The sequence below is a fragment of the Galleria mellonella genome, unplaced genomic scaffold, assembly GCF_026898425.1.
Source record: "Galleria mellonella isolate WM207_F2 unplaced genomic scaffold, CSIRO_AGI_GalMel_v1 utg56, whole genome shotgun sequence".
NCBI lineage: Eukaryota > Metazoa > Arthropoda > Insecta > Lepidoptera > Pyralidae > Galleria > Galleria mellonella.
This window is the reverse complement of record NW_026442117.1, coordinates 2,630,644-2,652,753: the sequence shown is the minus strand read 5'-3', so window position 1 is coordinate 2,652,753 and position 22,110 is coordinate 2,630,644. Positions and strand designations below refer to the sequence as shown.

General features: G+C 32.1%; 2 protein-coding genes across 3 annotated transcripts in view; one reads left to right on the top strand and one right to left on the bottom strand.

Annotated features, from left to right (window-relative positions):
* LOC113516175 (protein split ends) overlaps positions 1-22,110 on the bottom strand; it is a 133,806-nt gene that overhangs the window by 95,572 nt on the left and 16,124 nt on the right. The gene's annotated exons all lie outside the window — the stretch shown is intronic.
* Positions 15,856-20,030, top strand: LOC128201611 (uncharacterized). The gene is made up of 2 exons (XM_052899096.1): positions 15,856-17,372; positions 17,897-20,030. Exon 2 carries the CDS (start codon positions 17,902-17,904, stop codon positions 19,771-19,773), a length of 1,872 nt encoding a protein of 623 aa, XP_052755056.1. The 5' UTR covers positions 15,856-17,372; positions 17,897-17,901; the 3' UTR covers positions 19,774-20,030.

Here is a 22,110-nt window from a genome sequence, read left to right as displayed (position 1 = left end):
AAATGGATTCGGTAGGTGGCCGTAGAGGTGAAACAATGTTTGCTGAGTAAGCTAGTAAAATATAAAACTAAAGTAGGTCTAAAGTAAAAAGTCTGTGAAACTTCGTCTGTTTGTTGCCGTTTCATGCTTAAATACGCAATTGTTTAGCGTAGAAAAGTAATTTTATCGACTAGTTTTTTAACCTCTACTTCGTTCGCGCGGTATTCAGAAGCCGGAATAACAATAAAATAAACCACATATAGATGGCGTGTCGAAATAAAAATATACGCTAGATTTTAAATCAAACTTGCAAAAACACAACACTCACAATAGTGAAACCCCCATTCAGTTTTTGCGTGATGTCAGAACAAACATAGATACAGATAGATAGACAGACAAAATTTCTAAATAAATATTATTTTGACTTCTATTGCTTTAACTAAAACCTCATATATATATTTTTTTTAAATATCATTCATATATAGACATCGGTTTGTTAATTTTTTTTTATATTATTATCTAAGATTTTGCACGATACTTTCATGCAAAATAAAAAATGCTATGTAATGTATAGCTAAAAATACATGAATGGACATTAATTCATACAAAGTAATGAAGTTCATACAAAGTAAAGATTTTGTTTCAAGTAAAAAATCTCAGCTAGTGTCATTTAGGATAATGTAAGTATTTTAACTATACCCAACACATGCAAGTTTGTTGACGCGTTTAAAGTTATGGTGGAATAAAGAAACTCATTTATATGTACCCTGAAAACAGCACACTCGTTTTTTGGTAGGGGTAAAGGGAGTGTTAGTAATATGCAGGTTAGTCTCCATTGCTATTAATATACCCTTAAGGTCGATCACCTCACAGTTTCCCCTGGAAACCAACGTAATTGATTTGTTGTTGAATTTGTCACGTAAGGCTAACTGACCTGGTGCCCCGCCAGATTATACCGATAGCACAGGCGGGGTTACCATTTCATTATCATCCATTAAAACTCCTTTTTTGGTTGGTTAACAGTTAGCTAATTTCTTTTGTCGCGTACAATGAACTATAGTTACTTACAAAGGAAAATGTTTTGCAAATACATAATTAAATGATTAAGTACTAATCGTCCGCACATTGGATGCGCCCACGACGTGTTTAGCACATGATATACCGATGAATACAATTAGTATCTTATTGTCCTCCCACGAGGTCCAATGACCCCCTATTGTTTAAACTCGGGATTAGCCGGTGCTTAAGATGTCTAATTGTTAAAGTCTTAAAAGGAAAAACAATTACTATCATGATTATCAGAATCGTTTATTTTTTAAAATTTAAGTATATTTTAATAATTATTATGTATTTTGAAGCTGTAGCGAAAGATAGCTGTAGCTGGAGAGATCGAATTAGTAATGAGGAGGTCCTGTTTAGGGTTAAGGAAAAGAGACAAATTATAAGAACTATTGAGATTAGAAGCGAAAAAATGTTAGGACGCTTGATACGACACGACCAACTTATGAACATTATAATAGAATGATAAGATAGAAGGAAGGAGGGGAAGAGGGAGACCAAGGCATAGTTACATAAGGCAGATCAAGAAAAAAGTTAGTGTCGTGTCGTATCAAGAGGTGAAGAGACTCGCAGAAAATCGTAGTGAGTGGCAAAAGCTGCATCGACAAGAGTGCAGCTCTTAAATAGGATAAATAGATAGATAGCGAATGATATTGGTGATTTATGATGTTTAACAATATGTATATATTAAATATTTGCCGTGTGATCCTGGCGTAGAACAGACTACCGTTTTTCACCATGACCATTGTAGGAGGTGATTAAGGAAACTTAATGTTCGAGAGATAGTCAGCAACGTCCCTCTTTAAACATCTTTAAAGCCTAATGGCGGTTGCCAACCCGCTTGCCAAGCATGACAACTACTGGAAAAGCCCTCCTTATATGGGAAGCTTATACTTCAGGGTCGGCAACGCACGCGTAATACCTCTGGTATTGCAGGTGTTTATAGGCTACGGTAACCACTTACCATCAGTTGGGCCGTATGCGTGTTTGCCACCTCAGTGGTATAAAAAAAAAGACTAACTGTTTACTATTACGGTACGTTACTTATATGATATGATGATGATTATTACATTATTTCTTGATTCAATATTCATTTTTTAAGGCGATCAAGATATCAAATGAGTTATTTTGACGTTGTTTCTATATACCTACTATAATTATATATATATGAAAACTTATTTTATTATTTTATTTATGTATCGCTAAAGTATTTTTGGATTAATACCAACTATAAATTTTGCCTTAAATTTAGTCTTCATTGATTTGGAATAATGTTTCAAGATACTGTTAATATTTAATATAGTTTTTTTTTTTAGTTTTAAAACGTTTTAGAGCCATTACGATGATGAATTATGCGAAGTATAAAAATAAAGAATGTGATTTCAAAATTAATTTTATTACAAGATAAATCTGCAAGAAGGAACAGTCCTGAGCCACCTGCATAGACTGACTTTCAGAAATATATGAGGTACATGTCACTATAATAATAATAACGTCATTCCATAATAACATGTCACTCCATACATGAGGTACCAGCCGTGTGTATCACAGTGTTTTCTATGATGATATTGTTATAGTATATATGAGAACTTTGCGTTCGCGTTCCGTTTATCATCAGCTTGTTTCTTATTTTAAGTATTATAAAATAAATCTCAATCAATTTCAATTTATTTTTTGCTTTTAATTATATGAACCTACTGCTTTTGGCTTTTGATGTAACAGTCTGGTCGGCGACCGACAAACACAAAGGATAGGATGTAACTGTACAGCCGGTAATATGTTTACATATATTCACTTCCGTGTTATAACACTATTAGTGGTCACTTGATAGTTGAAACTTGTGAAAATGCAAACAACAAGTACTTGACGATGCGGGTAAAAGTAATTGGCGATGCGATACGAGTCGGCAAACAATTTCGCATTATAATAATAGGTAGTATGGCCGCCTTCCTATATTAAAAATATATGTAACTATTTGCGTCTGATTTCTATTATACATATTTTGTTATCTTCCTAAATAAAAATTACCGTGTATAAACATTTCATGAGGTACATCTTTGTGAGATGCTAGATGCACTTATAATGGACTTCCGGGCAATTGTTTTAGTTTTAATAAATTACAAAATTTACTCTCAAAGAGAAGGTTTTGAATTGAAGATGTGAAATTTCGGAAGTATAATAATAGTAGGCAGAAAAAAATGAGATTAACTGACTAATACACTGAATCGTTGGGATAAAAAATATTAATTTTATAAGAGATAAAAAAAATGTGTTGGTGTATATATTAAGTAATATTTAAGCCAATATTCAACTAACTGGTTTTGATGTTATTTTGTCACGTTTGTAGTTGCTTTTTTCTGTTAATTTTTTTACAACACAGGGGGCAAACGAGCATGCGGCTCACCTGATGGTAAGTGACTACCGCCGCCCATGGTCACCCACAACACCTATGGCATTGCAGGTGTGCTGCCCGCCTTTTAAAAAGGAATATGCTCTTTTTTTGAAGGTTATGTTGTCATATCGGTTCATATAGTTATGGGTTTGGATTTGTAGTATGTCTATCTAATGAAAGTAAATGTTAATATCTTAGATAACCGTCGCTTGTATGTGAGCAGTATAATTCTCTTTACTCAGTTTGATATAAATTATTTCCTAAATTATATCCTAAAACTATACCTAAGTATTACAGTAATTTGGTTAGAGTACGTATATACAAAACTATATTGTGTTACGAGTCAGAAATTATCAGAAATTACTCAATAAATTTACCAAAAAGGGACTACGTACAAAAGTCTTTTGCTTGGACACCTCTGTCCCATTCGTGTTTCCACGTGAAGTAGTTGTGTTTGCACGGCTGTGTTTCGGTTTGAAGGGTGGGATATGGCAGTGAATTTACATGGTACAGAGAAATAACATTTGAGTCCTCAGGAATGGCGATGCATGGGGGTATCATGGGCGAAACAGTATACTCTGTTACGTCTGTGGTACTGCTCATATCTATAAGCGACGGTTATCACTTTGGGCCTTCAGCTTTGCCATTTTAAGTTGCATAAAAAATATCTAATAAATTACAGATAAAATCTACTAAATACTTTCTTGCACTATATCATTACGGTAAACGTTTACTGGATCTAACCACATGTAGTATATACAGTAATATTTGTGCAAAACATTTGTAATAAGGATGGATGGGAACTTGAAAGAGGAAACGAGAAATCAAATCAAGTACAAAGACCGAGATTGCGAATCATTATTTCGAATCGAGTAAGTCGTTGAACCCAAAATTGGGGGAAGTCACATAAATTACGCGTTTCATTAAATGACTTCCGGGAATAATTTCGTAATCACACCATAACAATGCAATCTCATGTCTATACTTATTATATGGAAAGTTTTTTTTTTTATTTAATAAAAGGCATTTCTCAGAGACTGAAATAATTGTATTTCTTGGCAAATTTCAAATGGCGAGCGATTATGTTTTTTTCTGGAAAAATATTTATTTATTACATTACGATTTTGGAATAATTTGTGGTTTAATAATTCTTCATATTTTCGAGTTGTTTTTTAAATTGTATTTTATTTATACCAATATTTAATAATATTGATTTAATAAAGTAATAATATTGATTTGTATAGTAACTTTAGAATATTAACAATTGTAGATTATAAATATATTTATTGTTACATTGCTCTTATTTATTAATTGCTTTATTCAGTAATGAAGAGGACGAATAGAGAGAGAGAGCTCTTATTTATTTATTTATTTAAATAATTTTATTGACCAAAGTTAAATATGGTACAAAATCCGGAATATACGGCAGACGGCGGCGAATGCTTGTAGCATTCTCTATCAGTCGACCTTTGGGATGAAGTATGAATCGCGTTATTTCATTATAGGGATAGGTAAAAAAAAAATACAACTAATAATGTGTACCTATACATACTATACAAATAATATATACATAAATAACATAAAATAATGCTTTTGTGTTTTCTTTTTCATGATTAGTTCATTCGTTATTATTATTCAGAATTAACAATCCTTTATTTAGAGTAATCGCTACAAATTCCTTTAAACAACAGCACTTGTAAAAATTATTTCCCTCCTAATTATTACAGAGATAATTATCTCTGTAATTGTTAGAGATAACGTAGTATTCAAGTGACCCGAAGTTGAGTGTTAAAGATAAATGGGTTTAAAATATTAAGGGTCGTGTTCGTCTCTTCCAGGAATGTGTTTTGGAATTTATTCGGACTTAGTACCATATGTAAACTTGTGACAGAAATAAGTTGAATAGAGTGGACATGTAGAGTTATTTGTTTGTGAATAAATAGATAGATAAATGAATTATTTGCATTACTTACAGCACTACAGCACTTACAGCACACACAATATGCTTCATTATGTGTATTAAAATATTTATCTCTAAATATTTTGTCCGACTATGCGTTGTTTTCATAGTAAAATTATTAAATAAATTAGTAAAAATTGGTAGATTTTGAAAGAAGTATAATTAAACATACTGAAAACATTTTCGTTCTTCAATTAAACGCCTAATGACGTTAAACAATAATGATGATTCTTAAAAAAAAATAAACAAATAATAATGGCAATTATGATTGATTACTTTTATGGACTATATCTGTATATTGACGGAAATAAAATTTTCCTATTTTCTTATTATATTCCTATCATCACCGTAAGAAATATTATATGCATTTTAAAAACGGCACTTTTTATTTTACAATAATTACTTTAAAAATATATATCGTAAGTGCATTTGATATTCGATTACAGAATTATTATAGCCACATGGAACCTTATTAATGTGATGTGCTGTAAGCCGTTTTATTTATTCTACAAATATTATAAATTTGAAAGTTTTTAAAAAGACGTTTGGATAAGTCTTATTACAAGTATATATAGGCTATAACTCATTGACGTACTTAACATTATTTTCCAAGGAAGGGCTATAATATTGTAGATTATATCCTAATTTAACGCGTACAATCGGGGTGGGGGGAGGGAGGGGATTGTTAGTAATGGGGTCTAACAGCTTTATTGCTAGCAATATCAGATCGACCTCCACGCGGTTCCATCTGGAAAGCGTGGTTAATTCTCGTGGAATTCTTTACGATGGGCTAACTGATATGCTTTCATCCTCATCTATTACCTCTCACTGGCGCCCCGCCAGCGTATACCTACCAAAGCGCAGGCGGAGTTACTATGCAATTTTCACCTATTAAAAAAAAATATCGCATAGTATATTTTACGTACTGATTTAGGCGCACGAAGTCGTGGACTCGTTACTCATAAGGCCGCTCTATTTTATCTATGTTAGTGCATATTATTAATTGAAAAGGCGGCAGTGACTGAAACATAATCCGGTCCAAATGTAGCGCACTGTTTATAAAATAAACATCCCTGTGCGGTCGACTTTCTGTTGGCAGTTTGTGATTTTAATAACCAGTTCATTTTGAATGTAAGCTTTTATTTAGTATGGGATTAGAATAACTAAGATTTATTTATACATCGAGTGATTTAATTTTATAAACACAACCTGTCTGTTTCTCTGTGATTTTTTAGTGTGTTAAATTAATAATAATGTCACAAATATGTGTATAATATCCATTCAATTCGATTTGATAACATTGAAAGTATAAGAAACAAATGGAAATCTTTTTAAAGCAACTGGTAATTCTATTATTTTTTTATATAAATATAAAATGTATTATAATTATATATTTATATAATACTTAGCCCCCTATACTGTTATATACTAGATTATTAACTATCTACATATCAAACCAATGTTAATAACCGTAGCGGGAAGTCAGCGTGAGATTAGTGCGCATGCGCCGTGAAGGTCACAGATAAATGTTTCCGAACCACGCGGGATGAAACGTGCGAGGAGTTAACACTATAGTGATGCGGTAATGCGGTTGATGCCAATATGATGTGCGGTAACTAGTAACGAGATCCGATACGGCTTTAAAAAGGCCCGTAGACGGTCAAGCGGCTTAAGCAAAGAAACCAAGTACTTACGTATATTATGCCACATAAAAAACAACTTGATCGAGCCGCTTCATTTACTTGTATGCATACAGATACGTTTAACAACTTGATCAACATCATCGATGATGTTAACATGTACTGTTAGTAGCTTATAGTCGATGGAAAGAGGTGAATTCACGCGCCATTTTCACCTAAATAGATTAAATATTGGTCTTAATCAATCTATATTAGCTCAACCTAAATCAGAAATTATTAAACATCTCCAAGTTATTATTTCTCTCTTTTCATATGTAGGCAATGTAGATACAATTTTATATTAAAAATTAGTACGTACGATAGTGCTGATATATATAAGGAAGGTGAAAAACCTTAAAAAAATATTTAAAAAATAACTTTCAAACTTTAATAAAAAATATTGTTGTATTTTCATATGTTCTGAACTTTAATGTACGACTCTAAAATTATTAATGTTATGTAACTGTATTGTATTTCCGATGTATGGGTAGGCTGTATAAATTTCTTTAAAGACGTCATAAACATCTTACGAATTATTATAGTGTAAAGCTCTCATATACATTTATTCTATTCTATTGTAATAAAGAAAATAAATATGACACTATGTATTTGATTTTTTGCATACAAAATTTTAAATGTATTTATTGAATAATACACATTTATTATTGTAGTTATTTCACTATAAAAATGGTGATTGAAAATTAAATCTGGGAATGAAAGATGACTATTCGTCAATTATTGTGGCACGGAGGTTTTTTTTTTATACAACTTAGAATGGCAAACAAGCTGACGGCCCACCTGATGGAAAGTGGTAACCGTCGCCTATAGACATGAGCAGTACCATGGACATAACAGAGTATACTGTTTCGCCCATGATACCTCCCATGCGTTGCCATTCCTGAGGACTCAGGTGTTATTCCTCTGTACCCAATAAATTCACGTCATATCCCACCCTTCAAACCGAAACACAGCTATGCAAACACAACTGCTTCACGGTTGAAATACGAATGGGACAGAGGTACCCAAGCAATCGACTTTTGTACAAAGTCTCCCTGTGGTAAATCGCTTCAAACTATACGAATGGAAATATACTTAATGTCCTCTAATTAGCTACGTACCCCTAACAATAACTAGGTGACTTGTCTTATCGTAAATATTGCATAAACGAACCAAAGTAATGCGGGCATCAACGTAATCTGCTGTTATCATCGCTTTCACTGTTAAATATAGTTAAATGCACCAATTGCGACATTTTGGTTTATCTATACATGAAACAGGCGCGTCTGATGTTCTCGTTATTTTATTTAAACATATTGCACAACAGATTTGGTTTATTAAGTATGGATAATTCTATTTAAGTGCCGAACGATAAGTATGAATTTAGATAACAAATTAGCGTTTTACTTGCCACTTAGTATATGTGGATTTGAGAAGTATTTTTTTTAATGGATGGCATGGTAACTCCGCCTGCGCTATCTGTATATACTGGCGGGGTACCAGTGAAAGGTGATAGGTGAAGCAGTTGTGTTTGCATGGCTGTGTTTCGGTTTGAAGGGTGGGATATGGCGTGAATTTACTGGGTACAGAGGAATAACGCCTGAGTCCTCAGGAATGGCAACGCATACGCAAGGGTATCATGGGCGAAACAGTATACTCTGTTATGTCCATGGTACTGCTCATGTCTATAGGCAACGGTTACCACTTTCTATCAGGTGGGCCGTCAGCTTGTTTGCCATTCTAAGTTGTATAAAAAAAACTACATACATATGTATGAATATGGTTAATGGATAATTGGTAGCTAATGGGGTACATAGTCCGGACGGTCTCAGGTTTGTAAGAATGGACTTTTAATTTTCACATTGTTTTATGATACGCTAACTTATGAGTTAACACTTTTTATATAATTTCATTAAACAATAACAGGTTAAATAATGAACTAATTGACTACTTTCTTGATACAGCTTTGCATGTTGTGGGTTGTGGGCTTCCAGAGATTTATTAAATAATAAATATTATAATTTAATTATGCAAGAAATTGGTGAATGCCGTCTTTTGACTGCAGTGGCATATGAAATTATGCTTAAATCTGCTGCACCTTTCACCCATTGAGTATGCAACTGCCAGAGGTGGATTGAGGTCAACAAACTTTATGACGTCATCTATATGTGTGAATTAATATAATCATAAATAAATAAAAAAAACAAGTTTCCGAGCAGTGGCTTAGATTGTAAAAGAACAGCACATAATAAAGATATATCCTGACTGAATAACGTTGACAATTATTTTTATAAGTTTATGTTAGAATTTACAATTTACGAAAAGATGAAGAATTAGAAAAATATACTAGTAAATATTCTATGTACGAAATCTTTAACAGACTTTTTATATTACAAATATTTGATTTTTCAGTATAGATCATCATATACGAGGTCTGTCCGGAAAGTTCGTATAAAAGTGTTCTGGAATGCGAGAAAGAGGAGTGGGGAGGCCAGGTAAGCGCAGGACCCCTTCCTTATGTCCCTAACAATGCTTCAGTTCTGGTCTGACCGCCGTGCGGTGCGAACTGGCTTGTCACGCCATCTGTGAAGTTACCTCTTAACGAAACCCCGTCGGCATGGAGCCCGCTTCCGTTGAAGAGCAGCGCGTCGTAATCAAGTTTCTCTCGAAACTCGGCAAGAATGGCCGTGAAATTTTTGCCGATCTCAGAACAGTTTATGGGGATGATGCTGTGAAGGAACCAACCGTCCACAAGTGGCTAAAAAGATTCAGAGAGGGCCGAGAAAGAGTTCGATGTTCGGGGGATTGTCCATCAAGAATTCGACCCTCCAGGCCAGACAGTTGATGGAAAATTCTACGTCGATGTGCTCAGACGCCTCAAAGCTCGTGTGGCACGAGTTCGTCCAGAATTGGCGCGAGAGGGGCGTTGGATTCTTCACCACGACAATGCCCCTGCCCACACCTCTCTTGTTGTCCGTGAGTTTTTGAGTAAAAATTCCATTACGGTGACCGAACACCCCCCCTATTCGCCGGATTTGGCCCCGTGTGACTTCTTCTTGTTCCCAAAAACCAAATTGGTACTTCGGGGGCGGCATTTGGGGGACATAAATGAGATAAAAAAAGCTACGACGGGGCAGCTGAGAAACCTACAACCAGAGGACTTTCAAGGAGCCTTCTCACAGTGGAAACGGCGTTGGCACAAGTGCATTATGTCACAGGGGGAGTACTTTGAAGGGGATAAAATTGATTTACCTGAATAATTGTAAAATAAAATTTTTAAAAAACTTTTATACGTACTTTCCGGACAAACCTCGTACATCTATGTCGAATATTGAATCTACAGCTAAAATGTAAAACATTTATATTTATGCTCTGTAAAAATCAATTACCACAAATTTAAAATGCACCTAATACGAGAATAAACTCTATCAATTGCAAAAAAAATGAAACACTATTCAAAATTGTTGACATAACTGCCGCAAAAAAATTAGACTAATAGATAACCTTTGTTATTAGGAAGTTGATCAGATGTATTATTTACTTTTACTCGTCACCCTAAAGCCGTCCCTGTACACAGCACTGTAATGACAATAAGCTCGGTTCATTAGTGACAGGCTGTACACACTTTCACTGCCACTTCCTTCGTTAACAAGCGTCATTGGTCATTTGAGATGCTAATTTGTGTTTGTTTTGACATGTACATAGTAAGTAAAAACATAGTAAAAGTAAAGATAAAGTATTAAGTTATATAGCCGTCCGCCCTTTGTATTTGTACAGTTAAGATTTACATACTAGTATTTAAAATATTAAGGCTAATAACAGGTTTCTTATTATTATAAAACTATAAAATTGGCAAAAAAAGTACAATGCAGACATGCAATCACAAGACAACAACTTTATATTATATTTACTTTTATCAATAAAGTTATTTAAATAAATAAATAAAGCATCGGTGATTTACCGACAACTGTTTGGCTATTATTTACTAATCGATAACGAATTAAATGAAATTACAGAGTACGGAAGTATGGAGAATCAATACGTGAGGGGTACTATGCTGTAATGCCTACAGCACAATGCATCCTGTGATCTCCATGGTGCTGTTCACGTTTATAGGCGACGGTTATCACTTTGCACCAGATAGGCCGTCAGTTTGTTTTTGCCATTCTGAGTATTATAAAAATGGTAAATGAGTATGGAATTAATACCTTTTGTACTTATAATTTTACCTGATTATTTCTAAGCTTATGGTTCAAATATGTATTTTTAAAATTAAACATTGTGTACCTACCGGAATTCGATTCTTATAATAGTTAGATCGATTCGAGTAACCGATGACATTTTATATAGTTAAAAATTTATTTGACATAATATAATACTTGCATTTTTGTGTACTGAAATGCTAGGAACTTAGAATATATACAGTTATTATGAAGTAGTTTTTCCAATAAAATTAACCTGTACGATCTAAGGATTATTTTTTAATATAAAGAAAATTTAATCCTAATTTATTTTATAATGGTTATTATGTAATATATAATTAATTAAATATAAATTACATCTATCATTATTTATCGGACGTCGGTGGTCCACTGCTGTACATAGCCCCCTCTTAGAAATGGTCACAAGGAACTGCATCCACTAGTTCTATAGTTTTTCTGTAAGGCATTATTAGATGTTAAGTTACATAATTTACGTTATTAACGTTAATAAATTAGTCGAAATTAGATCAGATTAACTATATTAATGAAATGACACCTAAGCTGTTACGTCAAGATACTGTATTATCATTAGATATCTATAGGTACGTATTATTTTCAAATTACCTTCTCAATTGTTATTAATTTGGCAATAAAACGCATTAGAAGGCACTTCAACAAAATTGCTTCATGTAATTGCTCTATAGTAGTAGATACCACAAATAATACATACTAGGTAGTACCTACTTTAACTGCTATAATAATTATTATAATTTGTTTATACTACCGTGATACAGTTATAGCGACGAGTCAAGTAATTGTAAACTTTATGTCGTTATGTTTAAGTTGTAATTGTAAAGCTTTATTGTTAATAAATAACGATAAATTATTACTTAATTTAAATGAAGTCCATTATAAATAAACGCGTATTATGTAAGTTTTTAGTTGGATGTATTACATAGTATATAATATGGTAATATAATTATATTTTAGTTTTAATGTGTCGTAAGCACTACACTAAACAAAGATTGGACCAATAATTTACAAATGTTGTGTACATTCGCTGTTAGACCGAATTTATATAATTGTATATATAAATGTACATATATATTTGGTCAGTATTTCGGTATTTCGAAATACTTAGGCACCTTGTCATTATTACTTGATTTCTTTCTTAGGTCCTGGAAAAGGATTTTCAGGATTGAAAATAAGAAAAATTTAGATTATAAATTTTCTTGAGTAACGCGATTACACTTACAGCAGCTCTTTTATCTTTCATAATAATCCTTATTTAGTATTTATCAATATGAAAATGGATACTATTTTATTCCTCCATAGGGTCAAGGTACCTTAACGTTTTAATCAAACGTCATAAAGTTTAGTACACGTGTAGTACTCGTATTTGACACGTGCGACCTTGAATGCCAACCTTGAATATTTTGCACTTTAATTTCGTAGGTATTTAGCCCTCTTATTAGAATTATTTTTCTGTAATTCTTATACTATATATATATATATATATATATATATATATATATATATATATATATATATATTACTATACACAAAATTGCAAAGATTGTTTCTAGCATAATAAGGCATAGTCAGATGTTTTTTCTTTAATGCAACTCAGTTTGCCAAACAATATTTTAGTCCATCTGATGGAAAATGGTAAATGTCGTCTTTTGACATAAATAGTACCTATACAACCGGTATGTAAAGGCAAAATAAAAATACCCTAAACAAACCAGAGGGAGACTTTGTACAAAAGTCGATTGCTTGGGTACCTCTGTCCCATTCGTGTTGCAACGGTAAAGCAGTTGTGTTTGCATAGCTGTGTTTTGGTTTGAAGGGTGGGATATGGCGTGAATTTACTGGGTACAGAGGAATAACACCTGAGTCCTCAGGAATGGCAACGCATGAGGGTATCATGGACGAAACAGTATACTCTGTTATGTCCATGGTACTGCTCATGTCTATAGGCGACGGTTACAGAGGATTAATAACCTATCACTTAGATTTCTCAAGAGGTTTGTTTCTTAATTTGATAGTACCAGTTTCCCATTCGAAAAGCGATAAGTACTGATATGAATCAGTTATTGATTAGATAGAATGACATGTCTGATAAAGAGGTAAATAGTTGGAAAATGTCAACTTACATATATATCCATAGTTATAAAAATCTGCATTATGAGCATCTGGGAACCTTACTATTAGACTAAAGGTCATGTATATATATTATTAATTGTGCGTGACTACAATTATTGTTTTTTTATTTAAGTGCAATGTTTATTTAGATTTTTAAAATATATCAATAGTTGTAAATGATCATTATAAATAAACTAGCTGACTACTATACAAATTAGTGATAGGGATACCTTAACCAGTTAACGGTATGAAATATAATTTTACGACCTATTCTCATACATACCAAATATACATGTATATACAAAATTACATTAAAAATTGGTCGAGTCGTTTCGGAAAAATGCGATCACAAACACTGTGACACGAGATTTTTGTAAATATCATATGAATATTAGGTTTGTAATATATATATTTATAATATATAAATTAGGTATATAGGTTTAATATCAATTTCACTGAGTTAGTTGTTATTTTGCTGAAGCTCATATCACTGGTTGGTTGATTAGAACTATTATTTTTTTATTCTGCAACCATTTGTAGTGTGTGACTATATACACAATATGCGTACTAATGGTGGCAGAATTAAAAAATATAATTAAAGACATCAAGTAATTAGTTTAATATCTGTAAATGAATATGTGTTTGGCTTTAATTAGCCCTTTTCTCTTTGATGCTCCATGCATTCATTCAAGCGGCATTTAATTTAAAAAATACCAATATGTGATGATTCTATAAATACCACGTCTTGTAAGCGGTATATGAAACTTTTTTTTAAGTTATCATTTACTTAATTTGAAAAATATTTATAAGACCCATTATTCTCCACTTCCAATTTCAATTTATACATCTATTTCTGTTAATCTAAAAAATGTTTTAAATTCAACAAGTTATAATAATCAATTTTAATTATTTAAAATCTGAAGTTCTTTTTAAGAAGTAAATACTTTTACTTTGACGGAGAAGAAGAAGAGAGAAGTATTAGAAGAAAAGAAAAATTAATAATAATAATTAATAATTATATATATATATATATATATATATATATATATATATATATATATATATATATATTATTTAATTAAAATACTTGTTTTGATTTAAATTTAACCACAAAAAGATAAATCGTAACAATGCATTCTCTGCATGTATACACTCACATATTTTCTTGCGTAAGTTGACACAATTAAAATGTTTTAACAATTTAGTTTTATAACCACAATATAGCTACTACAAATGTTAATTTGAGGAAAATGTAATTTAAAATATATTCATACATATATTCCTTAAAATATTCGTAACTTTTTAAAATGAATATTTTATTAAGCAAAGTTATTCTCCTTTAAACAAAGGGGAATAACTTTGCGAACTGTGTCAACATTCATGGGAGGAGATAAAATTGTTTTTAGTAGGTAGTTATATTGGTTTATACCATACCATATCAGCTATTAGATCTCTACTGCTGAACACAGGCCTCCCCCATAAGGGTTGTTTTGCCAATAGTCTCCACGTGTTGGTAATTGCAGTAAGGCTTTTTGGATGTTTTAAAAGGGACGCTGCTGCCCATTCCTCGCCCTCCCTTAGTCGCCATTTACGACATCCACGGAAAAGAAAAGCGTGCTCCACTTTATGCCAAGACCAGAAGGCGAATATAATGTTTTTTTCTAAATCATATCAGACATTAAATTTAATATAATTAATGTATATCTAATTGAATATGTTTGTTATTTTTTTGATATATTGAAGGCTTTACTAATCGTTATAAAACTTGGTATATAATACTATTTAGGATAAAGTACGACTATCTTGTATTGAGGTGAATGAACATATTCCAGTCATTCGGGAGAAGTTGCAGGTAAAAGTTGCTAAAAATGTAATATTTAGCCGAAATTTTAATTTAAGTGTGTGTGTGTGAGTGAAAGTAGTCCGGTTTATTATATTGAGTCTAGACGGTTATTATAGCCAGGATTAAAACTATACCTGATTGCAATATATAACATTCATTATGTCGAGTTTGACGATTGGTCTCTTACAAAAACATTTTCTGACGAACCGGTGATGAGATTATTATAAAAAAAGAAGATTGAGATGTAAGGATTGCATGAAATCTTGTTTTATTCTTGCGTTGTATGCACACTGAAATTACGAAATCCAAGTAAGCAGCTGTTATCTGTCCACTGCAGAACATAAACCACCTCCTAGACTGTAATAAGGAACAGGACCATTCCTTATGGCAGTTTAACATTGGAGGATTTTGCAAATAGTTACACACAAGTATTCAGTATTTCACAGTCACACATACACATACACACACACTCATACACACAGAGAGAGAAAGAGAGAGAGAAAGATGAAAGACACCTAAAATATTTCAACGAGAGTACAAATTCCAGCCATTTCCAGTCATATCGCTACAGATGGGCAAAGCACCGGGTTTAAACCCGGTGCTTTGGTAAAAACCCAATAAACACCCATAAACTCCCATAATCACCCAAAAAAATAGGTTTTTACGTATTTTTTTGAAAATATGTAAGTAATACCAATAAATTATTTTTATAAATTGTATTGATCAATTCTACAATATTAAATAAAACGTTAACTAATAATATTTCAGGAAATTTTAAAAATCTATATATAATAAAATGAAAGTAATTAATTTTCAGTGTTTTCATGTTGCAGTTGATCAACATGTTGGCCTTTTGCTTCCCGTAGATACTTTAAAATTTCTTCATAACACCTCGTTCGCACACATGGCCGTATATATTTAAATTCTTGAGCCACTAACAGTCCGAAATACTCATTTCTTTTATCCTCTTCTCCATAAATTAAGCATTTAGAACAGTTTGTTTCTTCTTTCAGTAAATTTTCTTTTACTTTATCCTCGTTTTTTTCTTTGTTGCGACGACGCTGGGTAAATCATCTGGACACTGGGTCTCACTATCGCCAAATATATTTGGAGATCGGCTTCGGCTACGGCTTGGCAGACATTTTTTTCTTTCTACAATTTTAAATTAAATTTATTAGAATAAATGCTTCGAACACACGCGATCTAAGTACCTTTTGTGTTTATTATACCTTACCTACCTAGGTATAAAAAGAGTACTTACGTAGATTTTCTTTTATTAACTGTTTTATACGAAGATCTTGATCTCTCAAATTAGCATCCATTTTACTTCCAGTGATTATCAACTAAATTAATAATCCACAAAGTATTAAATAACGTTTTTATGAAATATTTAGCACAAAAACAATACCCTTTAAATATCGATCGTCAGTAACTGTGGCTGACTTACCTATATTCTAGCAAGCAGGACTGCCAGATGTGAAGGGGAAATCCCCAATAAATTGTTGCATGTGACTGATGATGTGAGCATGTTCGTTTCATAATAAAAATGTTGCCAGGTAACCAAAAAGTCGTATGTTTTTGTGCGAATTACGATCATAATCTTTACGATCGTACATTAAAAAATAGACAAATAATAGTATGAGTACGATTTAAATCGTATATCTGTCAACCCTGCTAGCAAGACAGCGACAAAATCACGTTGCATAACAATGTAGCCCAAGCTTATATCTTATGAAATATACGGAAGAGATACGGACTTAGAAAAAACAGAAATGTTGTTCTTTGTGGAAGTCATTGATGAAATTCTATGTATTTTAGCCCGCAAACTTTCTTCAAACAAAAACAGCGCCATCTAGTATCGAGTTCTGTAATTATCTCTTTGTTTATGGATTTGAAGTAAGACCGCCACGCATGCAATACATTATGACTGGGGATTCCCCTATTCGTCGACGCTGAATATGAGGCGACGACAATCACTGTCAAACGTGTTCACTATTACTCTGACTCTGGTAACGTGACTTCCTGGTAACGTGTTAGGTAGGAAAAGCAGTAAAAAAGTGCATATTAAGGGAGCAGATTTGAAATAATATTTATACTTAACAAGAAATAATTAAAGGTAAGTGGATTTTTGAATGATACAATTATATCATGATCACTTAACAATTTTAACTTAAAATTAGATGTATTATTACAAGCTTTTATTTAGCTTGCGTTATGTAAATAAAAGTATGTAGGTATGTTCGTATGTTGATGCAATTATCCTCAATCCTCAACCGACTGGGATAAAATTTTCCATACACGTTTATTTTGGATGATAGTGCATAGTTAGCTGAGAGTCGTCATTGGATAATAATGGTGGATAGCCTAAGATGTGTACTAGATATTTATTTTTAACATAATATGCGTAAGTACCTAATCGAATTAAAGAAGTTGCTGAGAAAAATACAGAACAATACGATAATAAACTAGCGTCTGCGTTTAATCCTCCGAGGAGATGTAATTTTACAAAGGTTTTTTGTATTTATTTTATTATTTTTTTAATAAATTTATTGTAAATAACAAGAAATAATCATTGTAAAAAAATAGGCACTCTATTGTTGAATTTTCGTCAGACCAACTAATCATCGTTCATTTTTTTAGGTTCAATGGGGAGACCTAAAGATTTACGCATATGGGAGCACTACCGTACTTTACCAAACAAGTCTGTTTCTTGCAAGCTTTGTAATAAGGTCTACAAATTCAGTAATGCTGCCAAAATGCTTCAACATCTTATCACTTGTCCAAAATCTCCAGAAACATTAAAAGACTCTATGAAACTTATAAAAGATAGCTCGTCCAAAACCAAAATGTCTGGACTGTCAGAGATAGAGACAAATGATTCTTTTATAAGCCCCTCGTCGTCTGCTAACACTACAATAAATGCTGAGTTTCAAGACACCGATGATCATATAAAAACAGAATTAGCGAGAGCTATATTTGTAACAGGGACGCCATTATCGATGGTGCAACATCCTTTATGGATACAATTTTTCGAAAAATTGCAACCAAAATTTAAAATACCTTCACGTAAAGCTTTAGCGACAAAATACTTAGATAAAATATATAGAGAAATGCGTTTTGAGTTAAATGAGGAACTAAATGCTTGTAGTTACTTACACCTTCAGTGCGATGGCTGGTCTAATTTAAGAAATGAAGGAATAATAAACTTTCTTATATCAAAACCTCAACCTGCATACGTTAAAAGTTTGAATACAGAAAGTAATCCTCACACTAGTGAATACCTTAGCCAAGAAGTTGAAAAAGTAATGAAAGTGTATGGAGCAAATAAGTTTCTTGTACTTATTGGCGATAACGCTAGAAATATACAAAAGGCATTCGAATTAACAAAACTCAAATATCCACATGTTGTTCCTCTCGGTTGCTGTGCACATATCCTTAACTTGTTGTGCCAAGATATTGTAAAGATACAAGAAGTAACTGTGTTTATTATGCAAGCCATAAATATAATAAAAACTGTTAAAAGGAGTCAACGATTAAGTTCCTTGTTGATAAAATCAAGGCAGGGTGAAGATTCTACACAAACACTAAAATTGCCTTGTGCTACAAGATGGGGAAGTCATGTTACTTCGTTAAAAAGTTTGAAAGCAAATAAGATAGCTTTGCAAATATTAACAGTTAGAGAAGATGTGGTAATTTCAAGAGATATTAAAGATTTAATTCTAAGTGATGATTTCTGGACGAAGACAGGGGAATGTATAAGTATTTTGGAACCAGTCACTGAAAGCATATTTTACTTAGAGAGCGACCAGAATCGTTTGCATCGCACATACATTACATTTAGAGATGTACAAGCTAAGATACGTTTTGCATTAAATGAGATTTCGACATTGAGCGAAGAAAGCAAACAGCAGATTCTAACATCAGTATCTTCAAGATGCAATATGGCAATGAGGCCAATACATTTTGCAGCATATATTCTAGACCCCAGGACTCTAGGAGTCGAACTTACTCAAGAGGAAGAACTTAAGGGTATGGAGTTTATCTACAATTTAAGCCAACACTTAAGTTTGTCAAATGTAATGGCAGATTTGGCGTGTTATAAAGCTAAAGAAAACTTTTGGGCCAGAGGATTTGTATGGAGCTCATTAGATAGCATTGAGCCCCTAATATGGTGGAAAGGTATTTGTGGTTCCACTGAGTTAAGCAAAGTAGCGATTCGTATTCTATCAGCTCCCTGTACTTCGGCAGCCACTGAGCGTTCCTTTAGTATCCAAGGCTACATACATAATAACAAAAGAAATCGACTTACAACTGAAAGAACTGAAAAAATTTCATTCATTTGTTATAACTGGAATCTTAAACATAAAGCTGAATGCGAGGACATTCAGTTTAATGAAGAAAATACCTTAGAAGCTTTCATTGAGCAAGTAAATGAACATAACAGTTTAGACGAAATAGAGCCTATCGAACCTATACAATTCATCGCTTGTAATAACTCTGAATCTGACAGTGATTGACTGTAGTTTTACATTTTACTTTCATCTCTTTCTTAATAAACTCAAAATCAAATTAAAAGTTTTTTATTCTGTAGGCTGCATAATAATATTGTCTATGTCCAGTATAGTGGACGTCTTGCGGCTGAGATGACGATGATGAAGTACAAAATCATAAACACCCAAAAATTTGGGTGTTTATGGGGTTTAAACCCAATAAACCCAAAACACCCGGTTTTTACCCACCAGACTTTAAACCCACCCAGGTGGATTGCCCATCTCTACATATCGCAAATATTTGGAACGTAGAATTGATTTAGACTGACACCTCTAGAGCTATATTAAAAATACCTACTATTATTATACTGACTTTAAAAAGTAGACTGCACTTTAATTCGGTCGTACTTTTACTGTTTAGGTCACGTCATACTATAATTATGTATTACGGCTTGAAGGGTGGGATATGGCAGTGAAATTACAGAGTACGGAGGCATATTACCTTAGTTCTTAAAAATAGTCACGCGTAAGAGATATTAAGAGCATCACACTATATTCTGTTTCGTCTATGGTGCATTGTTTATAGGCGCTTGATTTCTTTTAATAATACTGAATTCTTCGAATCAAATTTTGAATTACCATTCTAATTAATTACAACCATAAATTAATTAGATTAGAGTAAAGCAAAGAAAGTATTATGTAAACAGTATTATAGATATAAAAATATTTTTTTATCATTAAAAGATTTATTTTAACGCGATACTTGAATTGATGACAATGTTTAAAAATATTTAACCTTTCCTAGTAGATATTTCATTTTTATAAAACATAACTAATTTAATATGTCAAATATGTTTCTATATTATATGATATTAAAACATTAACTGATTTATTAATGCACGTATGAGTATAACCGTAGCGTATATTACGTAGCACGTTGTTTAGTTTCTGACCGGTCCAAGATACGTAGTGGGTGTACCATTTTATCATCATGATAAGTTAATATCACTCTGTAAACTTTAGATAACACAATTTTAAACAACTCAATCTGATATACTCGTCTAAATTAACGCACGCTTCAATACAATATGAGATTATTTACACTCAAAAAAGTTTTTTTTTTTACTATCATTCCTTTCTCGTTCTCAGGTTATTATATCATGTAAAAGGAAATTGGCAGAATTTTATACAGAAGCATCTCAAAAAAAGCGTGAAGCCAATATGCTTTTTTTTTCAACTTTCTTTATTTAGTATAGAATGCTTATCAAAGCTGGTTATATCTTTAGTGAGTGATATTAATATTTTTAATCTCCTCTCAACATATTCTATGAAGTTTTGAATTTAACAGAAATGATTAGCATCCTAATGATTTCGATTTCAACCTGTATTTTATTATACAAATTGAAAATAAATTATTTTGAAAATTTATAGAGAAAAAACTACAGAAAATTTCGAGTCTTCCATCCTAACAGCCAGCTGTCTAATTAGTAAATTCTAGATTTTTGGTTTAGACAAATTATTTAGTTTCGCTAATACTTCCTTTACATGATTGTAATAATTTCACTTGATGACTTCACCTTGTGTTCTGCATCAATAGATTTCTAATAAATTAATTTACCCAATTGAGACGCTATTCAAACATTTGTAAATTGGACCCAATTCCATGATTTTCGTGGTCGCATTTGTAAGGTATTATTGCCACACTTCATACACGTTCCAATGTAAATCCATTCATTTTACTTGAAACGGTTTGATTTCTTAACCAGGGAATATTTTATTACGTAACTGTCGTTTATCCATTAACTTGGCTATTTATTTAATAGTATGATAAATAGTGTTTGTTGTCGCTTTATGTTGTTGAATTACTATTATCATATTTTTGTTTTAGGTCTTAATTAAAACCAAACATTTTTTTTTTAATAATGTACTAAAGCATTATTCTAAATAGAACAATTTAGGATAACGTTCATTGTGGAATAAGTTTTAATGGTAAATTTATGTGTTTTGAACCTATTTCATATTTTCAACCTACTTCAAAAAGAAGCAGGTTCTCAATTCAGTTGAATTTTTTTATGTTTGTTACGACATAACTCCGTTAGTTATAAACCGATAGGTCCCATAGAAATTTCATCAGAATCAGTACTCGGTATTTTAGTTTTTAAATCAATCTAATTCATAAAATATTAATTTTTAATTAAAAAAAATTGGTTTTACCACAATTGAAGTCTTTTTTTAGTCATAGATTTTTCTTCGGAAGGTTTCAAACACTTATTTACTATCAAAATCCATTTTTATTAACAGCTTTATAATTATACTTTTTTTTATCTTGCTGCGTAAATAACATACTTTGATAATAGAGCACTT

What these genes read in the sequence shown, in the direction of transcription:
- LOC128201611 (XM_052899096.1), top strand. Translation starts at nt 17,902, where the DNA reads ATGGGGAGACCTAAAGATTTACGCATATGGGAGCACTACCGTACTTTA.